Source organism: Salmo trutta, chromosome 10 (genome assembly GCF_901001165.1).
Source record: "Salmo trutta chromosome 10, fSalTru1.1, whole genome shotgun sequence".
In the NCBI taxonomy this organism is placed as follows: Eukaryota; Metazoa; Chordata; class Actinopteri; order Salmoniformes; family Salmonidae; genus Salmo; species Salmo trutta.
This window is the reverse complement of record NC_042966.1, coordinates 38,789,745-38,816,295: the sequence shown is the minus strand read 5'-3', so window position 1 is coordinate 38,816,295 and position 26,551 is coordinate 38,789,745. Positions and strand designations below refer to the sequence as shown.

General features: G+C 43.2%; 1 protein-coding gene across 1 annotated transcript; it reads left to right on the top strand.

Annotated features, from left to right (window-relative positions):
* Window positions 1-933: 933 nt before the first annotated feature.
* On the top strand, window positions 934-15,703 carry LOC115201700 (tripartite motif-containing protein 16). The gene is made up of 7 exons (XM_029765529.1): window positions 934-2,008; window positions 7,767-7,862; window positions 10,955-11,035; window positions 11,236-11,388; window positions 12,285-12,456; window positions 14,269-14,364; window positions 14,630-15,703. Exons 1-7 carry the CDS (start codon window positions 1,127-1,129, stop codon window positions 15,268-15,270), a joined length of 2,121 nt encoding a protein of 706 aa, XP_029621389.1. The 5' UTR covers window positions 934-1,126; the 3' UTR covers window positions 15,271-15,703.
* Window positions 15,704-26,551: the final 10,848 nt, after the last annotated feature.

The window sequence follows — 26,551 nt, the reverse complement described above, 5'->3', positions numbered from 1 at the left end:
GCACTACTTTTGACCAAGGCTCATAGGGCTACCGTCCAAACTAGTGCACTACTTTTGACCAAGGCTCATAGGGCTACCGTCCAAACTAGTGCACTACTTTTGACCAAGGCTCATAGGGCTATCGTCCAAACTAGTGCACTACATGGAGTAGGGTGTCATTTAGGACACAAGCTGAATATGTCTAACTGACTGAGGAGATTAATCAGACTAGGAGCGTATTTACTACAGATCGATGGTGTTGGCGGTGTTTCTTTATTAGTGTCTGAAACAGAAAACCGTTGTTTGCACTGAAATAACAGTAAATATGAAATAAATCAATGAATCATGTCTGTGCCATTGTGCTATGTTTTCATTCTGAGAAATGTCCCTTAAAAACCTGAGATGCTGTAGTATGAGACCAGTTTTTATTGCCAGTCAATACCACGTGTTGTACTGTGTGGATCTGTATGCTATTCAGTTCTGCCACTGGGTGGCAGAGTTGGATCAGTCTTTCCAATCAAAGCTCTGGCCTCTGTCTACTCAAGAGAATAAAGAATCAATATTTGCTTCTCCATTGTATTGCCCTTGCACTTTGGAACTTGGAATTTGTCCAACCACTTAGATATACAAACGACGCTTGTCGTAGGATACCATTGTTTCTTATCAGAAAATACATAGGGAATAAATTATTATTTCAAACGCTTGATTGATCCTTTTATATAATCATCTGATAGTATAGAAGGGTTATCCATCAATGATCAACTCCAGCTGTGCAAATCATTACAGAGACAAGAGGAATACTACACCTCTGTGTGTCCAGTCTGAGCTCCACCCATCTGGCTACTTTTACTCTGTCATCTGATACACTAGGAAATAAAAGGGAGGGCCGTGATTGCATGGAGAAAGGCATGTGGGTGTGTTTGTTTCGGGGCGGGTGTATGTGTGTTTGTTTGTGTGTGTGTGTGAGTGGAGTTAGCTGAAACTATGAGAGATGCAGCTGAGACGTTCACATAGTTGAGGTGTGGCTTGTTTGAGGCTCCAGGAAGGAACTAACTCAGGTTAGCCAGAGGCAGACAGAGTAGAACAGAACAGAACAGGAGCGGCTGAGGCAAGTTCGTCTGAAGGAGAAAGTGAGCGAGAGTGCGGTATGGCAGACACAAGACTCAAACCAGAATCAAAACCAGACCAGAAACTCTGCTGCACTGTGTGTTCCGGTGCTCTCAATGGTGACAAGTCCTCTACCTGTGGGCACTCAGTCTGTGCCTCCTGCCTGAGCAAGAAAAGTGAGGGCTGCCCCCAGTGTTCACAATGCCCTGGCAAGCCTATACCGGCACCTGTGGAACAGAACGGAACGATGAATGAAATAGTGGCTGAGTCTCCACTGGTGATCAAAACCGAAGAAAAAAAGAAAAAGGACATACAAACCCAAATTTCAAAAACAGCAGAGGAGGCAAAGATACAGAAAGACCAGAAGGAATCAGAAGACCCTAAGAAATCAGAGGATGCAAAGATACAGGAAGACCTGAAGGAATCAGAGAACCCTATGAAATCAGAGGAGGCAACGATACAGGAAGACCTGAAAGATTCAGAGGAAGAAGAGAAAAATAAAGAGAGTGATCCTCCACAGCTTGCAGAGGAAGTGAAAGAGGATGTGGGGGTTGGGGAGGGAGATACATTAAGGGAAGAGAAAGCAAAAGGAGAGGTGAAAGTAGAGCCGTTGGGGCCCGATGATGTTGTGTGTGACTCGTGTATGGAGATGAGCCCGTGCCGGGCCCTCAAGTCCTGCCTCACCTGCCTTGTGTCCTACTGCGAGGCCCACCTTAGGCCTCACCTGGAGAACCCCAAGTTCCAGAACCACAGGTTGGTGGAGCCGCTGAGGGACATCGAGAGACGGACCTGTGAGACCCACAAGTGGCCCCTGGACCTTTTCTGCTGTGCCGACGCAGTGTGTGTCTGTCAGGACTGTGTGACAGAGGACCACAGGGGACACAACACTGTGCCTGTGGTGGAGGCACGCAGAACCATTGAGGTATTGCACTTTCTCTCTTCAGCATGCATACTTTCCTTCTTTCTCTTACGTTTCTTTCTCTCTCCTTCTCTCTCCCTTTCTCTTCCTCTCTCTCTTTCTCTCAGTTTCTCTGTCTCTTTTTCTCTCCCATTCTCTCTGTTTCTCCATCTCTCCCTCTCTCTATTCTGTCTCCCTTCCTCTGTTTCTCTCTCTCTCCCATTCTCTCTTTCTCTCTCTCCCTCGTTCTCTCTCCCTTTCTCTTTGTTTCTCTGTCTCTCCCTTTCTCTCCCTCTCTGTCTTTCTCTCTCCATCTCTCTCAATCACTCTGACGTTCTTTGATACACATGCGCAAACAAACATTTGCATAGATTTGATATCTAAAGGAAACACCTTGTGCATAGGGCCAAACCATTCTGAAATTACAGAACACCGTATCAGTTGTGTGGTGTTGTTATCTATGAAAATTGGCCACCTCGTGTTTGTAAGTAAAGAGTCACCTATGTTTCTATACATGGCGAGAGTGGAATAAAAGCAGGATGTTTTCTTCACAAACTCATCCAGAGCCCTCAAGCCGCTGTGGTCAGTCTGAAACATCCCACTATATTGTATTAGTCCATACATTTTCTAAATTCTATAGCCTACATTGATTTTAAGTAAGTATCTTCAACTATTCGTCACACTTTACAATTTATCCTTGGCTTACGAAGTAGATTTCATCTTTCCAAAGTCTTAATAATGCATCAAAGGCAGCTGCTCTTTATTAAACGTATTAATATACTTGTACCAACTGGTGCATGCACACATTTGACAACAGGTACAACAGTGTACAAAACATTATGAACACCTGCTCTTTACATGACAGACTAACCAGGTGAATCCAGGTGAAAGCTATGATCCCTTATTGATGTCACTTGTTAAATCCACTTCAATCAGTGTAGATGAAGGGGAGGAGACAGGTTAAACACGGGCCAGCATCCTTGTGTAATGCTTTCGACACCTTGTAGAGTCCATGCCCCGACGAAGTGAGTCTGTTCTGAGGGTAAAATGGGGTACAACTCAATATTAGGAAGGTGTTCTTAATGTTTTGTACACTCAGTGTATATAGTAGTGTGTGACTGGTGGTAGGCAGGGCTGGCCCTTGCCTTTTACGGGGCCCTAAGTGAGATTTGGTGGGGGGCCCACCCACCTCGCGGACAAAACGTTTTATTGATCCCCCTTTACAACAGTGGAAATAAACATTTACGTTTTTTATAGTTCATTTCCTGCTAATCTACATATTTTATCATTGGGAGTAGAGAAGTTTAGCAGTTTAATTAAAAATATATGCAATTCTACTCATTTTGCCGTGGGGCAGAGAGAAGAAGTTGCGGTTTTACAGCGAATTTCCTGCAATTCTACACATTTTGCCCTGACTTATGCCACGTTAATGATATCTGACTGAGAGTGACTGACAAAATCAAATGGGGGCCCCTTGGAGGTCAGGGCCCCTGGGCACATGCCCTGCGCTACTGGTCGGTATTCTGCCATGATTACTACAAATTTAGATAGCTGGCTAGACTAACTAGACTAATTTACCAATCTAAAAATTGTTAGCTGACATGACTCACGGGGCGGCAGGTAGCCTAGTGGTTAGAGCGTTGGACTAGTAACCGAAAAGGTTGCAAGAATGAATCCCCGAGCTGACAAGGTAAAAATCTGTCGTTCTGCCCCTGAACAAGGCAGTTAACCCACTGTTCCTAGGCTGTCATTGTAAATAAGAATGTGTTCTTAACTGACTTGCCTAGTTAAATAGGCTATGAAAGTGAACTGTGTTTGCTGGTTATCAGGGGTGTATTCTTTCCTCCAATTCTGTTGAAAAACCTTTCTTAAACAGAAAGGGGATAACATTACCTGAATTCAAAATCTTTCAGTCACTATCCTGCTATATGAAATTGTATTAAATAAATGCATGTTAAAGATAGCATGCATAGGTCGTTGCAGGTCTGTGGAGATCTTCACCATCGCTGTAATAATCTGTGCAGAATCTCAAACGGCATTGATCATCATGTACTTTTAATGTAATCTCAACTGAAATCCAGGCCGTTTCGTTCTGCTATTAGATTAAGCACATTAATCTAAACCAAAAATCAGACATTGTTTTTCCATTGTTGTGCTTTTAGATGGTTGAAAGCATAGTGATAACACATTGGAAATGCAACAAACTTTAAGCAGTTTTTTTTGGGGAGTGATTGAATATAGGTGGTAATCTCATTGTTCAACATCTCAACAAAATAATACCCAATTATCCACGTTGTAATGACGTGGTGAGACCCTCAGGTTCAGTCATTCATTCCAACAGAGATCCAGGTTTTAGCTCACACCTGTTATTTGCAAATGAACCCTTTGTTACGAAACTTTAAATAATGACATTCCCTACCTAAATCAAGGAATGTTTGAAAAACCCATACGGTATTGACAATAGTCATGCAACAACTCAATTACTATTAGCTGAATCCTTGGTAATTCACATGTGCAATGTAAATAGAATAATCTCACAATGCTGAACTAAACTCAACGTATGACTGAGGAGGGAAGGCTCCTCTTTATCTAGAGTTCTTCTTGTGTGTTCACAAGCAAATACCTCTTCTGAGGAATTGCATAACTCACAATGGAATGGTGAAGGCGTTGTTTGATCTGATCTGACTGACACATTGTTGAACAGGAGGCAGAGCTTGTCTGTGTTGATCCAGGATAGTCTACAACGATTCAGTATATGCCATTTATCCTGACTTATCCAAACCTCTTTGTTACTGTTTAATGCTGGCTCAGGGAACATCCAAACAAGATCATTCTGTTGACATTCAGTTTGACACATGATTTGGGACTCAGTTTCCCTTCAAGGGTTCTCGGCTGTTGTCTCACTAAGCATAACACCATTTACATTAACAAGACACAACATGTGAATAGTTGTAAGTAATGTTTTGTGACGTGAGATATTTGTCTCTGTGCCAAATCATGAGTATACGATAATAAGGATAACTAACATTCATGCCTCATCTACAAATTGTTTAAGCCCAAACAGGTCGAACAACTTTGTTGTTCCGCTGTTCTATAGAACACGATATTTGTTTTTTTCAGAGCAATGAGAGCGTGCTCAGACCAGAACAGGAATCTACTGAGGGGAAAGGAGAGGGTAGGACACAAGAGCAGCTGTTGAGTGAGTAACCTGGTCCCAGATCTGTTTGTGTTGTTTTGCTAACTCTGTCATTGATAATGACCATAGAGAGTTGGCAAGACAGCACAATCAGATCTGGGAGCAGGCTAGCTCTTAAATGGCTGAGGAATATGAAAATGCTACATTAACAGTCACACATTAGGCTGTCTGGGAGGTTTTCAAAGTGTTGCGTTTCAATAAAGGGCTGCTCATTTTGAGCACCGTAACATTCAAAGAATATTCTTGGAAAATGTGGGGTAGGTGCAACATAAAACAAACAAAAAATGACAAAGGTTTGAGTAAGAAGTCAAACTGGTCTGCAAGTCTTCAACTATAAGGTGCTTTATTGAGCTCTCCTAACTGTACCGCTGAGGAACTAGAACAAGCACACTTGTAGCTGTTAAGTTTGGAACACAGCCGACATTCCCACCATCACAAAATTACTGTTGTTGTTTACGTAATCCATTCTAAATCGCAATCTGTGTCAGGTTGGCATCATTTGAAAGCTTGTTCTACTGCCAACATGACTAGCTAAATTATACAATATGATCTTACAGGTTTAGGCTTCACAAGGCAATTCAGAGCAGCAGATGGTCATTTTGGTGTGCATAGAATGGAGTCATGAGTACATTCAGATGTGGGGTCCACAGCAAATGTTCTTCACAATACTACAAACACAGGCTCATTATGTTCAGGACAACCCAGGGTATAACGCCATGTCATCATGTAACTGTACATCAAAACACAGATCATAAACGTTGACTCTGTATATTACATGACTTTAATGATATGGAAATGTAAAGTGCACGTTTGGACTCGCAGGTGTTTTGGCTCCTTGTATGACATCAAAGCAGTATTTATTAGTCTTCAACGTCTCATCTTTCAGAATACATTGAGCCCTCTTAATTTACAGCATTTCCCTCACTCAGAGAACAAAACATTTGCAAAAGTGGTCTAATGTCCATTGCTCATATTTCTTGGCCCAAGTAAGTCTCTTCTTCTTATTGGTGTCCTTTAGTAGTGGTTTCTTTGCAGCAATTTGACGACGAAGGCCTGATTCACGCAGTCTCCTCTGAACAGTTGATTTTGAGATGAGTGTTACTTGAACTCTGTGAAGCATTTATTTTGGCTGTAATCTGAGGTGTAGTTAAATGTAATGAATTGATCCTCTGCAGCAGAGCTAACTCTGGGTCTTCCTTTCCTGTGGCTGTTCTCATGAGAGCCAGTTTCATCACAGCGCTTGATGGTTTTTGCGACTGTACTTGAAGAAACTTTAAAAGTTCTTGACATTTTCCGCATTGACTGACCTTCATGTCTTAAAGTAATGATGGACTGTCATTTCTCTTTGCTTATTTGAGCTGTTCTTGTCATAATATGAACTTGGTCTTTTACCAAATAGGGCTGTCTTTTGTATACCACCCCTACCTTGTCACAACACAACTGATTGGCTATAATGCATTAAGAAGGAAAGAAATTCCACAAATTAACTTTTAACAAGGCTCACCTGTTAATTGAAATGCATTCCAGGTGACTACCTCATGAATCTGGTTGAGAGAATTCCAAGAGTGTGCAAAGCTGTCATCAAGGCAAAGGCTGGCTACTTTGAAGAATCTCAAATCTAAAATATATTGTTTTATTTGTTTAACACTTTTTTGGTTACTACATGATTCCATATGTGTTATTTCATAGTTTTATTTCATAGTTTTGAAAAACCCTTGAATGAGTAGATGTGTCCAAACTTTTGACTGGTTCTGTAATTCAAAGAATCAACACTTTATTTCATATCATACAAAGAACGCCTATGTAAATAGTTAGTGGGTTTACACATCCATCTTACATCAAAACAAGAGATGATTGAATAGTGAAATGAATAGTGTCTAATACAAATGATCATCAGAATGTCAGGACTGGAACAGAAACCTGCACGTCCAGTAGCTAGATCTCTAAGAGCAAGGTTGGCCATGCGTGTTCTAGGGTTTATGCATTGTTACTTTTAGCAGTATCGTTGTAGTCCTACAACCAATTCTAACAGTAAACCAATAGCATATACAACCCATTGGGAGATATACTCTTCAGTCTCTCCGGGAACTTGTGACTTTCCTTGGGAACTTAATCCGCAGACAGTTTCACAGTTATCTGTATCTGAGGTTAGGAAACATAGAAATTAGACCAGGACTTGTTTCATTATTTTCAGATAGGAATAGGAATTCTAACATGAGTACCAGTTGCAACTCAAGAGTCACTCGAACCTAAGAAATTCAGGCCCTACTTATACTGAAACACAATTAATCAAACTGTAGTGAATCAGATTCCTTCCCTGAAAACCACAATAGAATAACATAGAAATCAGATCATATCAGACAATAGAGAAACGGACAGGAAAATGCTCTGTTCCTGTGACTCAGCTGCATTGTAAACGTTTAGATAAATTGGTCAAATAAATGAGTTGAACAGAATTGTTCAAGTAAGGCATAGCTTCAGCATGACAACCACTTGGCTATAATGTGTGCAGTCATTGAATTTTCCTCTCCTTCTCTTCCTCTCCTTCTTCCTGTCGTCCTTCCTGTCCTTTTTTTTTCCTGACAGAGGGAACTACTAGATAAGCAAGCAGAGATGGTGAAGACAGTGACAGCAGCAGAGAATGCCATCAACAAACTTCAAGTCAACACTGTCTCTATTGAGGTACGGTAGGCTGCAGTGCCCTTCTCGTTACACGTTTAAAGGATGATGTCAAAGACTGATGGATCTGTGACTGTTAAACAAAGTGCTGTGTAGCATCGCTTTAGCTGAGTGTTTCTAGATTCCAGAATTCCTACACAATGAGTGACAAAACAGACGCATGTCACAACGTTTTACAAGAAGTAAAAAAAAAGTCCCAATAAAAGAGCAAGAGATACCTCTAATCTATAAGTAGTCCCCAGGTATCGGAACCACCCACCCCAACCTGACAGGTTTACCCAGGTGTGGTAAAAGGAATGAATTTGTATAGGGTTTGGCTCCACCGTCATGTCATGTAGCATTCCTTGTCCCCTAGGGATTGATTGTGTAAGCAGACATTCAATACCTGAAGCATAGACACCTTTATGGGAAAATTGCAGACTGTGGAGAAACACACACATGCACACACACACACACACACACACACACACACACAGTGTGTGTGTGTGTGTGTGTGTGTGTGTGTGTGTGTGTGTGTGTTGATATGTGTAGGGTGTTGATATGTGTAGATATGTAGTGTTGTATTGTAGATATGTAGTGGTGTAATAAAGGTATATGTAGTGTTGTATTGTAGATATGTAGTGTTGTATTGTAGATATGTAGCGTTGTATTGTAGATATGTAGCGTTGTATTGTAGATATGTAGTGTTGTATTGTAGATATGTAGCGTTGTATTGTAGATATGTAGCGTTGTATTGTAGATATGTAGCATTGTATTGTAGATATGTAGTGGTGTAATGATGTTATATGCAGTGTTGTATTGTAGATATGTAGTGTTGTATTGTAGATATGTAGTGTTGTAATGATGTTATATGTAGCGTTGTATTGTAGATATGTAGTGTTGTAATAAAGGTATATGTAGTGTTGTACTGTAGATATGTAGCGTTGTATTGTAGATATGTAGTGTTGTAATAAAGGTATATGTAGTGTTGTACTGTAGATATGTAGCGTTGTATTGAAGATATGTAGTGTTGTAATAAAGGTATATGTAGTGTTGTACTGTAGATATGTAGTGTTGTATTGTAGATATGTAGTGTTGTAATGTAGATATGTAGTGTTGTATTGTAGATATGTAGTGTTGTAATAAAGGAATATGTAGTGTTGTATTGTAGATATGTAGTGTTGTATTGTAGATATGTAGTGTTGTATTGTAGATATGTAGTGTTGTATTGTAGATATGTAGTGTTGTAATAAAGGTATATGTAGTGTTGTATTGTAGATATGTAGTGTTGTAATGTAGATATGTAGTGTTGTATTGTAGATATGTAGTGTTGTATTGTAGATATGTAGTGTTGTATTGTAGATATGTAGTGTTGTATTGTAGATATGTAGTGTTGTAATAAAGGTATATGTAGTGTTGTATTGTAGATATGTAGTGTTGTAATGTAGATATGTAGTGTTGTATTGTAGATATGTAGCGTTGTATTGTAGATATGTAGTGTTGTATTGTAGATATGTAGTGTTGTAATGATGTTATATGTAGTGTTGTATTGTAGATATGTAGTGTTGTAATAAAGGTATATGTAGTGTTGTATTGTAGATATGTAGTGTTGTATTGTAGATATGTAGTGTTGTAATGTAGATATGTAGTGTTGTATTGTAGATATGTAGCGTTGTATTGTAGATATGTAGTGTTGTAATGTAGATATGTAGTGTTGTATTGTAGATATGTAGCGTTGTACTGTAGATATGTAGTGTTGTATTGTAGATATGTAGCGTTGTACTGTAGATATGTAGTGTTGTATTGTAGATATGTAGTGTTGTATTGTAGATATGTAGTGTTGTATTGTAGATATGTAGTGTTGTATTGTAGATATGTAGTGTTGTAATGATGTTATATGTAGTGTTGTATTGTAGATATGTAGTGTTGTAATAAAGGTATATGTAGTGTTGTATTGTAGATATGTAGCGTTGTATTGTAGATATGTAGTGTTGTAATAAAGGTATATGTAGTGTTGTACTGTAGATATGTAGCGTTGTATTGAAGATATGTAGTGTTGTATTGTAGATATGTAGTGTTGTATTGTAGATATGTAGTGTTGTATTGTAGATATGTAGTGTTGTATTGTAGATATGTAGTGTTGTATTGTAGATATATAGTGTTGTAATGTAGATATGTAGTGTTGTATTGTAGATATGTAGTGTTGTATTGTAGATATGTAGTGTTGTAATGTAGATATGTAGTGTTGTATTGTAGATATGTAGCGTTGTATTGTAGATATGTAGTGTTGTAATGTAGATATGTAGTGTTGTAATGTAGATATGTAGCGTTGTATTGTAGATATGTAGTGTTGTATTGTAGATATGTAGTGTTGTAATGATGTTATATGTAGTGTTGTATTGTAGATATGTAGTGTTGTATTGTAGATATGTAGTGTTGTAATAAAGGTATATGTAGTGTTGTACTGTAGATATGTAGCGTTGTATTGTAGATATGTAGTGGTGTAATGATGTTATATGTAGTGTTGTATTGTAGATATGTAGTGTTGTATTGTAGATATGTAGTGTTGTATTGTAGATATGTAGTGTTGTATTGTAGATATGTAGCGTTGTAATGTAGATATGTAGCGTTGTATTGTAGATATGTAGCGTTGTATTGTAGATATGTAGTGTTGTAATAAAGGTATATGTAGTGTTGTATTGTAGATATGTAGTGTTGTATTGTAGATATGTAGTGTTGTATTGTAGATATGTAGCGTTGTATTGTAGATATGTAGCGTTGTATTGTAGATATGTAGTGGTGTAATAATGTTATATGTAGTGTTGTATTTTAGCCTTACTTAGTTTGGACCCCAGGAAAACATAATCACAAGAACAAACAAAAGCCACTTCAATCAGACCACTGTCTGTCTGTCTGTCTGTCTGTCTGTCTGTCTGTCTGTCTGTCTGTCTGTCTGTCTGTCTGTCTGTCTGTCTGTCTGTCTGTCTGTCTGTCTGTCTGTCTGTCTGTCTGTCCGTCCGTCCATCACCTCAGCCCCTATATCTAAATATACTGTACCTAATGTGTACACAATTATAAAACGAACCTGACAACACCTCTTCCATCTCACCATGCAGAATTCAGTTACAGAGGTCCGTGAGGTCATTGAGAACCAGTTTACGGTGCTCCAGGCTGCGGTGGAGCGGGCCAAGAGAGAGGTAATCCTATTTATTGATGAAGCGATGTGCTGTTTTATGCACTGTCCCTATATTTATGCGGATCTATTCTTTTTACCTGCTTTAAAAAATATATATATTGTCTGACATCACATTTGATGTATGTTTTATGTACTGTTTGTTTCTGTAAAACCTGCATATAAACCAAAGATTTTGTAATAAACTTAAACCTGAACCTAAAGGTGACGGAGATCCTGGAGGGAGAGGAGAAGCAGGCTCTGAGACAGGCCGAAGGGATCAAGGTACACCTGGAGCAGAGGTGCACTGAGCTGAAAAAGACACAGGCGCAGGTGGAGAAGCTCTCCAAGAACAAGAATGACGTGGACTTCTTACAGGTAAGGTCTTACTTGGTCTGGTGGTTTATGATGGATTGAGACTGAGATAGAGGTGGTGCCAAGTCAGTAGTTCTAGTCACTGACCTAAGGTGTTTATCATGGTGGTAAGTAATGCACAGACAGTAGCCTAATTTACAGGTGCAAAATCTATTTGGTGGTTAACCATGAACTCTGATACAGTGGTGCCACTGCCAAGTGACTCATTAGGGTTATTCACTGACCTAAGGTGGTTCTCATCAACATTAACACAAACCACAGTGCTGCTATCATTCGTATTGACTTTAATCATGAAACATGACTCAGGTGGACTTCCTACAGGTAAGGTAGTTTTCACTGGTCTGGTGGATTCGGTGTTGGTTGTGTTGTGGTGCCGGACAGTGCCAAGTGACTCCATAGTGTTATTAACAAACCTTAATGGCGTATGTGCTGCTATCTTACGTATTTACTTTAATCATGAAACACGACTAAAGTAGAAAATAGTGGAGGCTGGTGGGAGGAGCTATAGGGGGATGGGCTCCTTGTAATGGTTGGAATGGAACAGAAAACAAACACATCAAACATATGGAAACCACGTTTGACTCCATTCCTTTAATTCCATTCCAGACATTACAAAGAGCCCCTATAGCTCCTCACATCTGCCTCCACTGGTAGAAACTAACCTAATGTTTTACCCAAGCCATGTTTCATCATTAGTATTCACTCAGGTTCCCATTAACGTAAGTAAGTAAGCCTTGTCCAATGGCCAATAAGGGCAGGTACCTATATCCTGTTCCTTTAGCATGAGACAGCTTGATGTACAATTACATCCCCTGGACGGGACGCCATTAGCTATACTTCATCAGTAATTTCCAACGGTGTACAAAATAGTGAACCGAGGTGTGTTGTGTGTTTTACAGGAGTACTCCGAGTGGAAGAAGGACTGCTCTGACATCACCCTACCTGGGGTCTACATCGGCCTCATGGACCAGCTCAACTCCTTCAGCAGACAGATTGTTACCTCCACAGAGGAGCTGTGTGAACTGCTGCTGTCCAAGTACACTGAGACACTCAAAGAGACCTGCAAAAATGGTGAGTGCCGTCAACATCTGGATGGCAGAGGCAAACTGCCATAGTGGCTGGCGGCAAGCCTCTGCAAGTCTCTGCTCACCCATTAGTGGCAAAAAGACAATGGCCCGAGCTTGCAGTTGCGGTTCAGGCACACAAAGAAATCCCTCAGGCTGGTCACAGACAAACACAGAAAGTAGAGGAAGTGATGGTGTGTTAGGAGGAAGAACGACACTTCAGCTTTGTGCCCCAGATGCAAAGAGAATCTATGGACTCCCTACCTGGGTGTGTTTAAACTTGTCTACAGACCTGAGGTATCTTTCAGGCAGTGTGGCATAGGTGTAGACTGGTTAACTGGAGTAGACTGGAGTAGACTGGTAGACTGCTGTAGACTGGTAGACTGGAGTAGACTGGTGTAGACTGGTGTAGACTGCAGTAGACTGGTGTAGACTGCAGTAGACTGGTGTAGACTGCAGTAGACTGGTGTAGACTGCAGTAGACTGGTGTAGACTGCAGTAGACTGGTGTAGACTGGAGTAGACTGGAGTAGACTGGTGTCAGAGAGATAAAAATAGTTAAAAGCCTCTAACCTAAGGCTGTCTGTCACTAGAGGGAAACCCAGCTGTGAGTTGTGTGAGTCAGCATGTTTGATTGTCATGGAGACATAGGATAACAATGACAGTATAGCGATGTGTTCTTTGTTGCTTACTCTATCTTTACTAATGATTCACCTTCAGTAATGAACAAAGCAAGAGTGGTCATGTATGCTGATGACTCTACAATGTATAGCGCAGCATCACAATGTAATGAGCTAACAGATGTACTGAGCAGTGAAGTAAGAATGGTCTCTGAGTGGGTTGATATGAACTAATTGGTGTTGAACATTTCTAAAACTAAATGTATTGTATTTGGTTCTAGATATACGCATGATGATAATCCCCAATTGAATTTGTCCGATGAATAGAACACATGTAGAGAAAGTGAAAAAAACTACTAGGCATCATGTGGAACGCAGCTTCATCATGGTCAGAATACATAGATAATATTGTTTTTAAGATGGGTAAGGGAATTGCTGTTACAAGAAAATGTTCAGTGTATGTAACATCTAACACTGAATCAGGTGATTCAATCCCTGGTCCTATCACACTTAGAGTACTGTCCAGTTATATGGTCAATCCCTGGTCCTATCACACTTAGAGTACTGTCTGGTTATATGGTCAATCCCTGGTCCTGTCACACTTAGAGTACTGTCTGGTTATATGGTCAATCCCTGGTCCTGTCACACTTAGAGTACTGTCCAGTTATATGGTCAACCCCTGGTCCTATCACACTTAGAGTACTGTCCAGTTATATGGTCAATCCCTGGTCCTATCACACTTAGAGTACTGTCTGGTTATATGGTCAATCTCTGGTCCTGTCACATTTAGAGTACTGTCCAGTTATATGGTCAATCCCTGGTCCTGTCCAGTTATATAGTCAATCCCTGGTCCTATCACACTTAGAGTACTGTCCAGTTATATGGTCAATCCCTGGTCCAATCACACTTAGATTACTGCCCAGTTATATGGTCAATCCCTGGTCCTATCACACTTAGAGTACTGTCCAGTTATATGGTCAATCCCTGGTCCTATCACACTTAGAGTACTGCCCAGTTGTATGGTCTTATTGGCTAATGGGGATCCTAATAAAATTCACAAAATTCACAAATGTGTCCATGCAAAAAGAAATGGCTACATTCAAATGGAAACTTCATGCTTGTGAGTTAAAAAGTGAAGTAGGCCAATGTGATTATTTCTGACCATAAAACATGTTATATTTCTCTCTCTCTACTCTTCAGACATGATGGGGATAAAAACCACAGTCCATGAAATAATCGCAGCCAAACAGAACAGGGATGTTCCAGACCCAACGACGCGGGATGACTTTCTAAAGTGTAAGTCTCTTCTATCATATTGAGGTCATCCATACACAAACAAAACAAGGCTTCAAATCACTTGAATGATATTACAGTAGTCCTTCAAGGTTATCATAAAATTACAGTAATACTTCAAGTAGTTATCATAATATTCTGTAGAAATATCCAAATCTTTGTATGACGTAATTGTAGATATGAATCTGTAAAGTTGGCCTTACCTAAGTTGTTGATTCTGTTTTACTTTTATAATTTCTGTTATGTTATTCTATCTCACGCTGTGCAGATGCCAATCCGGTGAGTTTTGACGCAGACACGGCCCATAAGTTCCTGCGTCTGACTGAGGAAAACAGGAAGGTGACCAACACCACACCCTGGCAACACCCGTACCCCGATGTCCCTGAACGTTTTGAGAACTGGCGCCAGGTACTGGCCACAGAGAGCTTCTACGTCGGCCGACACTACTTCGAGGTGGACGTGAGCGGTGAGGGCACGCATGTTGGACTCACCTACAAGAGCATCGACCGCAAGGGTCCTGAAAGTAACAGTTGCATCGCCGGCAATGACTTTTCATGGTGCCTCCAATGGAACGGACGTAGCTTCTCTGCCTGGCACGGTGATGTGGAGACGCCTCTAAGCGTGGACAAGTTCACACGTATTGGGGTCTATGTGGACTATAGCCGTGGATTACTGGCTTTCTATGGGGTGGATGACGTCGTCGGCATGACCCTCATCCACAAATACAAGGCTGAGTTTCTGGAGCCCCTTTACCCAGCCTTCTGGCTGTCGAAGAAGGAGAACGTGGTAGTGCTTGTTGAACCTGGCGAGCCGCTGCCACTGAAAAGCTCCTCTCCCCCTAAAATACCCCTAAACACTGATGTAGCACCCCGAAGCCGTTTCACAGTAACTCTTGTTGTTGAACAATGATCAATTTGTCGGTAGTAGTAATTTTCTCCGTCACGCCTGAAAAGATTCAGAATGCAGGAAGCAATGGAAAAAGAAACCTAAAACCTCATCAGGTGACAGGAAACCTCACTAGATCTGTATATTATGTTCTAAATGAAAGTTGAATATTTATAATATATTTCCAGAGAGTATATTGGTTGTTCTTATTCTTGTTGTGTTGCATCTTGGTATAATGTCAGTGGTTAGGTTACATCTAATGTGATGGGTCACTTTCTATTCATATTTTTTGTTTAAATCTGATGCAAAATAGTTTTGATACTGTGACTATTTGAATGGTGGATTTCTTTGGGAATGTTGGGACTGCTGTTACTGTTTACTACAAATTGTGACTTTGGAATGTACTGTATTTCAGCAATACCACAGTAAATTAAATTAAATTGTATTTGTCAACTGCTTGGTATTTGTCACATGCGTCGTAAAATTGTATTTGTCACATGCTCTGCAGACTAACAGTGATATGCTTACTTACAGGTCATTTTCCTACAGTGGAGAGTTAAACAAATACATACAACATTTAAATAGTGACACAAGGACTAAATACACAGTGAATAATGAACAACAATAACGAGTAAAAATAACATGGCTATATTCAGGGTGTACCAGTACCGAGTTGATGTGCAGGGGTAGGAGGTAATTGAGGCAGTTATGTATAGTGCCTTAGGAAAGTATTCAGACCTTCTGACTTTTTGCACATTTTGTTATGCTACAGCCATATTTAAAAAAAATATATCTCATTAAACTACACACAACACCCCATAATGACAAAGCGAAAACAAGTTTTTAGAAATGCTAGCAAATGTATTCAAAATAAAAAACATAAATACCTTATTTATATAAGTATTCATACCCTTTGCTATGAGACGCTTTGCTATGGGAGAAATTGAGCTCAGGTGCATCCTGTTTCCATTGATCATCCTTGAGATATTTCTACAACTTGGAGTCCACCTGTGGTAAATTAAATTGATTGGACATGATTTGGAAAGGTACACAACTGTCTATATAAAGGTCCCACAGTTGACAGTGGATGTCAGAGCAAAAACCAAGCCATGAGGTCAAAGGAATTGTCCGTAAAGCTCTGAGACAGGATTGTGTTGAGGCACAGATCTGGGAAAGGGTACCAAAACATGTATGCAGCATTGAAGGTCCCCAAAAACACAGTAGCCTCCATCATTCTTAAATGGAAGAAGTTTGGAACCACCAAGACTCTTCCTAGAGCTGACCACCCGGCCAAACTGAGTAATTACATTTACATTTAAGTCATTTAGCAGACGCTCTTATCCAGAGCGACTTACAAATTGGTGCATTCACCTATAATATCCAGTAGAACAACCACTTTACAATAGTGCATCTAAATCTTTTAAAGGGGGGGGTTAGAAGGATTACTTTATCCTATCCCAGGTATTCCTTAAAGAGGTGGGGTTTCAGGTGTCTCCGGAAGGTGGCGATTGACTCCGCTGTCCTGGCATCGTGAGGGAGCTTGTTCCACCATTGGGGTGCCAGAGCGGCGAACAGTTTTGACTGGGCTGAGCGGGAACTGTGCTTCCTCAGAGGTAGGGAGGCGAGCAGGCCAGAGGTGGATGAACGCAGTGCCCTTGTTTGGGTGTAGGGCCTGATCAGAGCCTGAAGGTACGGAGGTGCCGTTCCCCTCACAGCTCCGTAGGCAAGCACCATGGTCTTGTAGCGGATGCGAGCTTCAACTGGAAGCCAGTGGAGAGAGCGGAGGAGCGGGGTGACGTGAGAGAACTTGGGAAGGTTGAACACCAGACGGGCTGCGGCGTTCTGGATGAGTTGTAGGGGTTTGATGGCACAGGCAGGGAGCCCAGCCAACAGCGAGTTGCAGTAATCCAGACGGGAGATGACAAGTGCCTGGATTAGGACCTGCGCCGCTTCCTGTGTGAGGCAGGGTCGTACTCTGCGAATGTTGTAGAGCATGAACCTACAGGATCGGGTCACCGCCTTGATGTTAGTGGAGAACGACAGGGTGTTGTCCAGGATCACGCCAAGGTTCTTAGCACTCTGGGAGGAGGACACAAGGGAGTTGTCAACCGTGATGGCGAGATCATGGAACGGGCAGTCCTTCCCCGGGAGGAAGAGCAGCTCCGTCTTGCCGAGGTTCAGCTTGAGGTGGTGATCCGTCATCCACACTGATATGTCTGCCAGACATGCAGAGATGCGATTCGCCACCTGGTTGTCAGAAGGGGGAAAGGAGAAGATTAATTGTGTGTCGTCTGCATAGCAATGATAGGAGAGACCGTGTGAGGATATGACAGAGCCAAGTGACTTGGTGTATAGCGAGAATAGGAGAGGGCCTAGAACAGAGCCCTGGGGGACACCAGTGGTGAGAGCACGTGGTGCGGAGACAGATTCTCGCCACGCCATCTGGTAGGAGCGACCTGTCAGGTAGGACGCAATCCAAGCGTGGGCCGCGCCGGAGATGCCCAGCTCGGAGAGGGTGGAGAGGAGGATCTGATGGTTCACAGTATCAAAGGCAGCAGATAGGTCTAGAAGGATGAGAGCAGAGGAGAGAGAGTTAGCTTTAGCAGTGCGGAGAGCCTCCGTGACACAGAGAAGAGCAATCTCAGTTGAATGCCCAGTCTTGAAACCTGACTGATTAGGATCAAGAAGGTCGTTCTGAGAGAGATAGCAGGAGAGCTGGCCAAGGACGGCACGTTCAAGAGTTTTGGAGAGAAAAGAAAGAAGGGATACTGGTCTGTAGTTGTTGACATCGGAGGGATCGAGTGTAGGTTTTTTCAGAAGGGGTGCAACTCTCGCTCTCTTGAAGACGGAAGGGACGTAGCCAGCGGTCAAGGATGAGTTGATGAGCGAGGTGAGGTAGGGGAGAAGGTCTCCGGAAATGGTCTGGAGAAGAGAGGAGGGGATAGGGTCAAGTGGGCAGGTTGTTGGGCGGCCGGCCGTCACAAGACGCGAGATTTCATCTGGAGAGAGAGGGGAGAAAGAGGTCAAAGCACAGGGTAGGGCAGTGTGAGCAGGACCAGCGGTGTCGCTTGACTTAGCAAACGAGGATCGGATGTCGTCAACCTTCTTTTCAAAATGGTTGACGAAGTCATCCGCAGTGAGGGAGGAGGGAGGGGGAGGAGGATTCAGGAGGGAGGAGAAGGTAGCAAAAAGCTTCCTAGGGTTAGAGGCAGATGCTTGGAATTTAGAGTGGTAGAAAGTGGCTTTAGCAGCAGATACAGAAGAGGAAAATGTAGAGAGGAGGGAGTGAAAGGATGCGAGGTCCGCAGGGAGGCGAGTTTTCCTCCATTTCCGCTCGGCTGCCCGGAGCCCTGTTCTGTGAGCTCGCAGTGAGTCGTCGAGCCACGGAGCAGGAGGGGAGGACCGAGCCGGCCTGGAGGATAGGGGACAGAGAAAATCAAAGGATGCAGAGAGGGAGGAGAGGAGGGTTGAGGAGGCAAAATCAGGAGATAGGTTGGAGAAGGTTTGAGCAGAGGGAAGAGATGATAGGATGGAAGAGGAGAGAGTAGCAGGAGAGAGAGAGCGAAGGTTGGGACAGCGAAATACCATCCGAGTAGGGGCAGAGTGAGAAGTTTTTGATGAGAGCGAGAGGGAAAAGGATACAAGGTAGTGGTCGGAGACTTGGAGAGGAGTTGCAATGAGATTAGTGGAAGAACAGCATCTAGTAAAGATGAGGTCAAGCGTATTGCCTGCCTTGTGAGTAGGGGGGGAAGGTGAGAGGGTGAGGTCAAAAGAGGAGAGGAGTGGAAAGAAGGAGGCAGAGAGGAATGAGTCGAAGGTAGACGTGGGGAGGTTAAAGTCACCCAGAACTGTGAGAGGTGAGCCATCCTCAGGGAAGGAACTTATCAAGGCGTCAAGCTCATTGATGAACTCTCCAAGGGAACCTGGAGGGCGATAAATGATGAGGATGTTAAGCTTGAAAGGGCTGGTAACTGTGACAGCATGGAATTCAAATGAGGAGATAGACAGATGGGTCAGGGGAGAAAGAGAGAATGTCCACTTGGGAGAGATGAGGATTCCAGTGCCACCACCCCGCTGGCTCGATGCTCTAGGGGTATGCGAGAACACGTGGGCAGACGAGGAGAGAGCAGTAGGAGTAGCAGTGTTATCTGTGGTGATCCATGTTTCCGTCAGCGCCAGGAAGTCTAGGGACTGGAGGGAGAAGGGCCTTGGTCAGGGAAGTGAAGTGACCAATAACCTGATGGTCACTCTGACAGAGCTCTAGAGTGCCTCTGTGGAGATGAGAGAACCTTCCAGAAGGACAACCATCTCTGCAGCGCTCCACCAATCAGGCCTTTATGGTAGAGTGGTGAGACGGAATAAAAGGCACATGACAGCCTGCTTGGAATTTGTCAAAAGGCACCTAAAGACTCTCAAACCATGAGAAACAAGATTCTCTGGTCCGATGAATCCAAGATTGAACTCTTTGGCCTGAATGCCAGGCGTCATGTCTGGAGGAAACCTGGCACCATCCCTATGGTGAAGCATGGTGGTGGCAGCATCATGCTGTGGGGTTGTTTTTCAGCGGCAGGGACTGGGAGACTAGCCAGGATCGAGGCAAAGATGAACAGAGCAATGTAAAGAGAGATCCTTGATGAAAACCTGCTCCAGAGCGCTTAGGACCTCAGACTGGGGTGAAGGTTAACCTTCCAACAGGACCCTAAGAACACAGCCAAGATAACGCAGGAGTGGCTTCGGGACAAGTCTCTGAATGTCCTTCAGTGGCCCAGCCAGAGGCCGGACTTGAACCTGATCGAACATCTCTGGAGAGACCTGAAAATAGCTGTGCAGCGACGCTCCCCATCCAACCTGACAGAGCTTGAGAGGATCTGCAGAGAAGAATGGGAGAAACTCCACAAATACAGATGTGCCAACCTTGTAGCGTCATAGCCAAGAAGACTCAAGGCTGTAATCACTGCCAAAGGTGCATCAACAAAGTACTGAGTAAAGGGTATGAATACTTATGTACATTTGATATTTCAGTTTTTGCTTTGTCATTATGGGGTATTTTGTCTGGACTGATGAGGGAAAAAAACATTTGAATCAACTTTAGAATAAGGCTGTAACGTAACCAAATGTGGAAAAAGTCAAGGTGTTTGAATACTTTCAGAATGCAAAGTACAAGCTCAAACATACAAGCTGATATGATATCAGTGGTGATCCGTCACTCAGGGCAGGTGGGGCAGATCCACACCTGTTTTGAGCTACACCTGTTTAGCTACAAATTATTATTATTATTTTTTTTACATGTTTTGCATGTTATTTTAGGATTAAAACGAGTCACATATCAGTTTGCAAACAATATATATATATATATATATATATATATATATATAAAAAACAAAATCATTGAGTTAATAAAGCCTCATACAAACATGGTCTCTTTTTTGCTTTCTTAAGGCGGCTCCAAAACGCAGGTGTTTCAGCCTAGCTCAGTGCTTTCTGGGGTGGTGCGGCAGCAAGCGGAAACTATGGAGCGTAGGGGTTGGTAATATTCTCTAGCTTCGCCGTGATTGACAAAATGTGTAAAAAGTCAAGGGGTCTGAATACTTTCTGAAGGCAATGTATAGGTAGGGGTAAAGTGACTTGGCAACATGATGGATAATAGACAGTAGCACTAGTGTATGTGGTGAGGTTGAAAGTGAGTGTGTGTGTGTGTATGTGTGTGTGTGTGTGTGTGTGTGTGTATGTGTGTGTGTGTGTGTGTGTGTGTGTGTGTGTGTGTGTGTGTGTGTGTGTGTGTGTGTGTGTGTGTGTGTGTGTGTGTGTGTGTGTGTGTCTGGGGTTATAATCTACAGTATGTGTGCGCATGTTATGTGTGTATGGCGTATGTGTGTATTGTGGCTTCAGTGTAAGTACAGTACCAGTCAAAAGTTTGGACACTCATTCCAAGGTTTTTCTTTATTTTTACTATTTTCTACATTGTAGAAAAATTGTTTAGACATCAAAACTGTGAAACAACACATATGGAATCATGTAGTAACCAAAAAAGTGCTAAACAAATCAAAATATATTTTATATTTGAGATTCTTCAAAGTAAACACCCTTTGCCTTGATGACAGCTTTGCACACTCTTGATGTGGACACCGAGGAACTTGAAGCTGTCGAACCCGCTCCACTAAAAGGTGTGTCTTCATTTTCACAGCGACTGATTGCTTCCATTTATATAAAGGTCAATAAAGAGGACCTCTGGATCAGTGTACACTAGTTTGACAGGTTCCTAATGGCTTATTATTGGAATTACAAAATTAACACCAGTTTGTTCACTATTAATTATGGATCCTAATATCTACAATAGAACAGTGAAGAGCCAGTATGTTGCATTAAATACAAAAGTAGTTTCTTATCCATATACAGCAGCAGGGATATTACAATGTCAATCCTGCTTTTAAAATCATATTCTTTAATTCAGAATAATTTATAGCAAAAGAATAAGGTAAGAAAGACCAGTGAAACTTCCTACATTTGGCACCCAGGAGAGAAGAAATCTAGACTTTGGGGTTCTTCGGACATGACGTGGCCACCTGACATATGCACTAACCTAGGTTGAAGATACCCTTCTCTCCAACAGAAGCTTCACAGGAAGCGGCGATTAGCTTGAGCATGCAATCACTGTTTCTGGACTGGTAATATTGATGGTTTCTCAGAACTCATGGCTTCTACGTTTGTGGCTAGATAGAGTACAGCATTTTAGCTAAGCTTTTTTCCAAACCTTAACCTAATTCTCCTAACCTGCTAAATAAATTATCCTATCCTGCTACTTTAATTATCCTAACCTGCTATGTTAATGATCATAACTTGCTACTTTAATTATCCTAACCAGCTACGTTAATTCTCCTAACCTGCTACTTTAATTATCCTAACCTGCTACATTAATTCTCCTAATTGCTACTTTAATTATCCATTCTGCTACATTAATTCTCCTAATTGCTACTTTAATTATCCTAACCTGCTACGTTAATTCTCCTAACCTGCTACTTTAATTATCCTAACCGGCTACATTAATTCTCCTAACCTGCTACTTTAATTCTCCTAACCTGCTACTTTAATTATCCTAACCTGCTACGTTAATTCTCCTAACCTGCTACTATAATTATCCTAACCTGCTACGTTAATTCTCCTAACCTGCTACTTGAATTATCCTAATCTGCTACGTTAATTCTCCATCTAGCCACAGCAGCCTTGTGGATGGCGTTCTGTCCCTGGTTATTTTGAGTGTCCACACTGATGGAGATCTGTATGGAGTACAGCTACAGACAGAAGTGACTTTACATAGCAGGTTAGAAGAACTAATGCAGCAAGTTAGGAGAACTAACGCAGCAGGTTAGGAGAACTAACCCAGCAGGTTAGGAGAACTAACCCAGCAGGTTAGGAGAACTAACCCAGCAAGTTAGGAGAACTAACCCAGCAGGTTAGGAGAACTAACCCAGCAGGTTAGGAGAACTAACCCAGCAGGTTAGGAGAACTAACCCAGCAAGTTAGGAGAACTAACCCAGCAGGTTAGGAGAACTAACCCAGCAAGTTAGGAGAACTAACGCAGCAAGTTAGGAGTGTCACGTCCTGACCAGCAGAGGGAGTAGTTGTTTAGTATTTTGGTCAGGACGTGGCAGAGGGATGTTTGTTTTGTATGGTGGGGGTTTTGTGTGTGTTGTAGAGGGGTGTTTGATTTATGTGTTCCTGGGTTTTGGGTGTATGTTCTAGGTTAGTATGTTCTAGGTTGTATTTCTGCATTCTGTCTAGTTTAGGTTTTCTATGTTTAGGTTTGGGTGCTGGACTCTCAATTGGAGGCAGGTGTTTCTCATTGCCTCTGATTGAGAGTCCTATATATGGGTAATTGTTTGGTGTAGTGTTTGTGGGAAATTGTTTCTTGTTTTGCCTGTGTGAGCCTGGCAAGACTGTTCTGTTGTTCGTGCGTTCTTCATTTTGTTATTTTGGTGTTCTCTTTATTTTAAAATAAATACAAGATGAGCATCCACATTCCTGCTGCGTTTTGGTCCTCCATTCCCGACGACAACCGTTACAGAATCTCCCACCACAAAAGGACCAAGCAGTGGAGAAAGGAGCCAAGGGAATTTGGTCTGGACTATAGGAAGCAGCGCGCTCGGGAGGAGATGGCATCCTGGTCGCTGGAGGTATTGGAGTCTAGGATTGACTGGACATGGGAACAATTACTGGACCACTGTGACAACCTGCCTGGGAGGAAGGTAGAGCACGAGAGGCACCCCCAATAATTTTTTTTGGGGGGGCACACAGTAGTTTGGCTGGGTCAAGGGTGAGCCCTAAGCCAGCTCCCCGTGTTCATATGGAGAAGCGTATGGAATGGAGGGCGCCGTGTTTTGCTGAAGTGCGCACAATCTCGCCCATAAGCATGCACAGTCCGGTGCGAGTTATTCCAGCACCTCGCAGATGCCATGCTAGAGTGGGCATCCAGCCTGGTAGGAGGATGCCTGCGCAGCACGTCTGGTCGCCGGTACGCCTCCTAGGACCAGGCTACCCTACTCCCGCTCTACGCACGGCAACCATCAGGCCCCTGTACAGCCCAGTTCGCCCTGTACCAGCACTCCGCTCGTACAGGGCTACTAGTTCCATCCAGCCAGGACGGGTTGTGCAGGAAGTGAGATCAAGACCGCCTGTGCGCCTCCATGGCCCGGTGTTCCCAGTTCCTGTCTCTCGTGCTGACCCGGAAGTGTGAAACCCCAGTCTGGCACGTCCAGTACCAGCACCACGCATCAAGCTTCCAATGAGTCAGCCCAGTCCAGTACAGCCTGTTCCTGCTCCTCGCACTAGCCCTGAGGTGCGTGTTCCCAGGCTGATACCTCCAGTACCAGCACCACGCATCAGGCTTCCAGTGCGTCAACCCAGTCCGACTCGGCCTGTTCGGCTCCCCGCACTAGCCCTGAGGTGCGTGTCCCCAGACTGGCACATCCAGTACCAGTACCACGCATCAGGCTTACAGTGCGTCAGCCCAGCCTCGAGAGTTCGGCAATAGTGTGCAGTCCAGAGTATCCGGCAACAGTGTGCAGTCCAGAGTATCCGGCGACAGTGTGCAGTCCAGAGTATTCGGCGACAGTGTGCAGTCCAGAGTATCCGGCGACAGTGTGCAGTCCAGAGTATCCGGCGACAGTGTGCAGTCCAGAGTATCCGGCGACAGTGTGCAGTCCAGAGTATCCGGCGACAGTGTGCAGTCCAGAGTGTCCGGCACCAGTGTTTAGTCCGGAACCGAGGGAGACTGCCTGTGATCCGGAACCAAGGGAGTCTGCCTGCGACCCGGAACCGAGGGAGTCTGCCTGCGACCCGAAACCAAAGGGGTCGGCCTGCGACCCGGGACCGAGGGAATCTACCTGTGACCCAGAACCGAAGGGGTCTGCCTGCGACCCGGAACCGAAGGGGTCTGCCTGTGACCCAGAACCGAGTGAGTCTGCCTATGACCCGGAACCAAGGGAGTCTATCAGCAACCCGGAACTGAGTAAGTCTATTGACGATCCGGATCTAAATATGTCTGCCTACAGTGTAGAACGGAAGAGGTCTGCCTACAATCCGGAACGAGGGGAGTCTGCCTACGGCCCGAAACTGATCAAGTCTGTCTGCATTCTGGAGGACAGTAGGCCGGAGCCAGAACCACCTCCTGTATAGGTGGGTTGGGGAGGGGGGGGGGTGTAGCACAAGTGCCGTCGGTGACGGCAGCCACCCTCCCTTCCCTCCCTTTAGTTTAGGGGGATTTTTTTGTTGTTGTTGTTTTAAAAAAAATAAATTATGAGGTGCATTTGGGGTCTGCACCTTTGGGGGGGGTACTGTCACGTCGTAGTTGTTTAGTATTTTGGTCAGGACGTGGCAGAGGGATGTTTGTTTTGTATGGTGGGGGTTTTGTGTGTGTTGTAGAGGGGTGTTTGATTTATGTGTTCTTGGGTTTTGGGTGTATGTTCTAGGTTAGTATGTTCTAGGTTGTATTTCTGCATTCTGTCTAGTTTAGGTTTTCTATGTTTAGGTTTGGGTGCTGGACTCTCAATTGGAGGCAGGTGTTTCTCATTGCCTCTGATTGAGAGTCCTAAATATGGGTAATTGTTTGGTGTAGTGTTTGTGGGAGATTGTTTCTTGTTTTGCCTGTGTGAGCCTGACAAGACTGTTTTGTTGTTCGTGCGTTCTTCATTTTGTTATTTTGGTGTTCTCTTTATTTTAAAATAAATACAAGATGAGCATCCACATTCCTGCTGCGTTTTGGTCCTCCATTCCCGACGACAACCGTTACAAGGAGAACTAACGCAGCAGGTTAGGAGAACCAACGCAGCATGTTAGGAAAACTAACGCAGCAAGTTAGGAGAAATAAGGCAGCAAGTTAGGAGAACTAAGGCAGCATGTTAGGAGAACTAAGGCAGCATGTTAGGAGAACTAAGGCAGCAGGTTAGGAGAACTAAGGCAGCAGGTTAGGAGAACTAAGGCAGCAGGTTAGGAGAACTAAGGCAGCAGGTTAGGAGAACTAAGGCAGCAAGTTAGGAGAACCAACCTAGCAGGTTAGGAGAACCAACGCAGCAGGTTAGAAGAACCAACGCAGCAAGTTAGGAGAACTAACGCAGCAGGTTAGAAGAACCAACGCAGCAAGTTAGGAGAACTAACGCAGCAGGTTAGAAGAACCAACGCAGCAAGTTAGGAGAACTAACCCAGCAGGTTAGGAGAACTAAGGCAGCAGGTTAGGAGAACTAAGGCAGCAGGTTAGGAGAACCAACGCCGCAAGTTAGGAGAACCAACGCGGTAGACTAGGTGAACTAACCTAACTAACGGAGCAGGTTAAGATAATTGAGAAAGGTGGAAGGAGGGTGAGTCTGTTTGGGCTAGCTATTATGCCAACTTCTTCTCAAGCATTCTCATGCCAGACATGGAATGTCTGGCTTCACGATGACAGCAATCGAGTTGGCGTGATAGCACAAAGAGATCTGGGACCAGGTTGGAGGCAGGGGTGGTAGGAAGAAGACGGAGAGAGGGTGCGTCTCAATAGACTGAGACACTAAGACATAGGGGAGGACGTGCTTGTGGTAATGACTGGAGTGGAACTAGTGGAATGGTATCAAGTACTGTAAATCAAACATATGGTTTCCAGGTGTTTGATGCCATTCCTTTTGCTCCGTTCCGGACATTATTATATGTTCTGTTCTCCAGTCAGCAACCTCCTGTGCACTCAATAGATTCACTTTTACAGCTGACGTTACTTCCACACACCAGAGGAGAAATGTTTTTTATTAGTAGCTTTTTTCTTACTTCTTCTTTGGTATCA

Coding starts and splice junctions, on each gene's coding strand:
- LOC115201700 (XM_029765529.1), top strand. CDS start 1,127: ATGGCAGACACAAGACTCAAACCAGAATCAAAACCAGACCAGAAACTC. Junction 7,863..10,954: donor TCAACACTGTCTCTATTGAG/GTACGGTAGGCT, acceptor CTCACCATGCAG/AATTCAGTTACAGAGGTCCG. Junction 11,389..12,284: donor ATGACGTGGACTTCTTACAG/GTAAGGTCTTAC, acceptor TGTGTTTTACAG/GAGTACTCCGAGTGGAAGAA.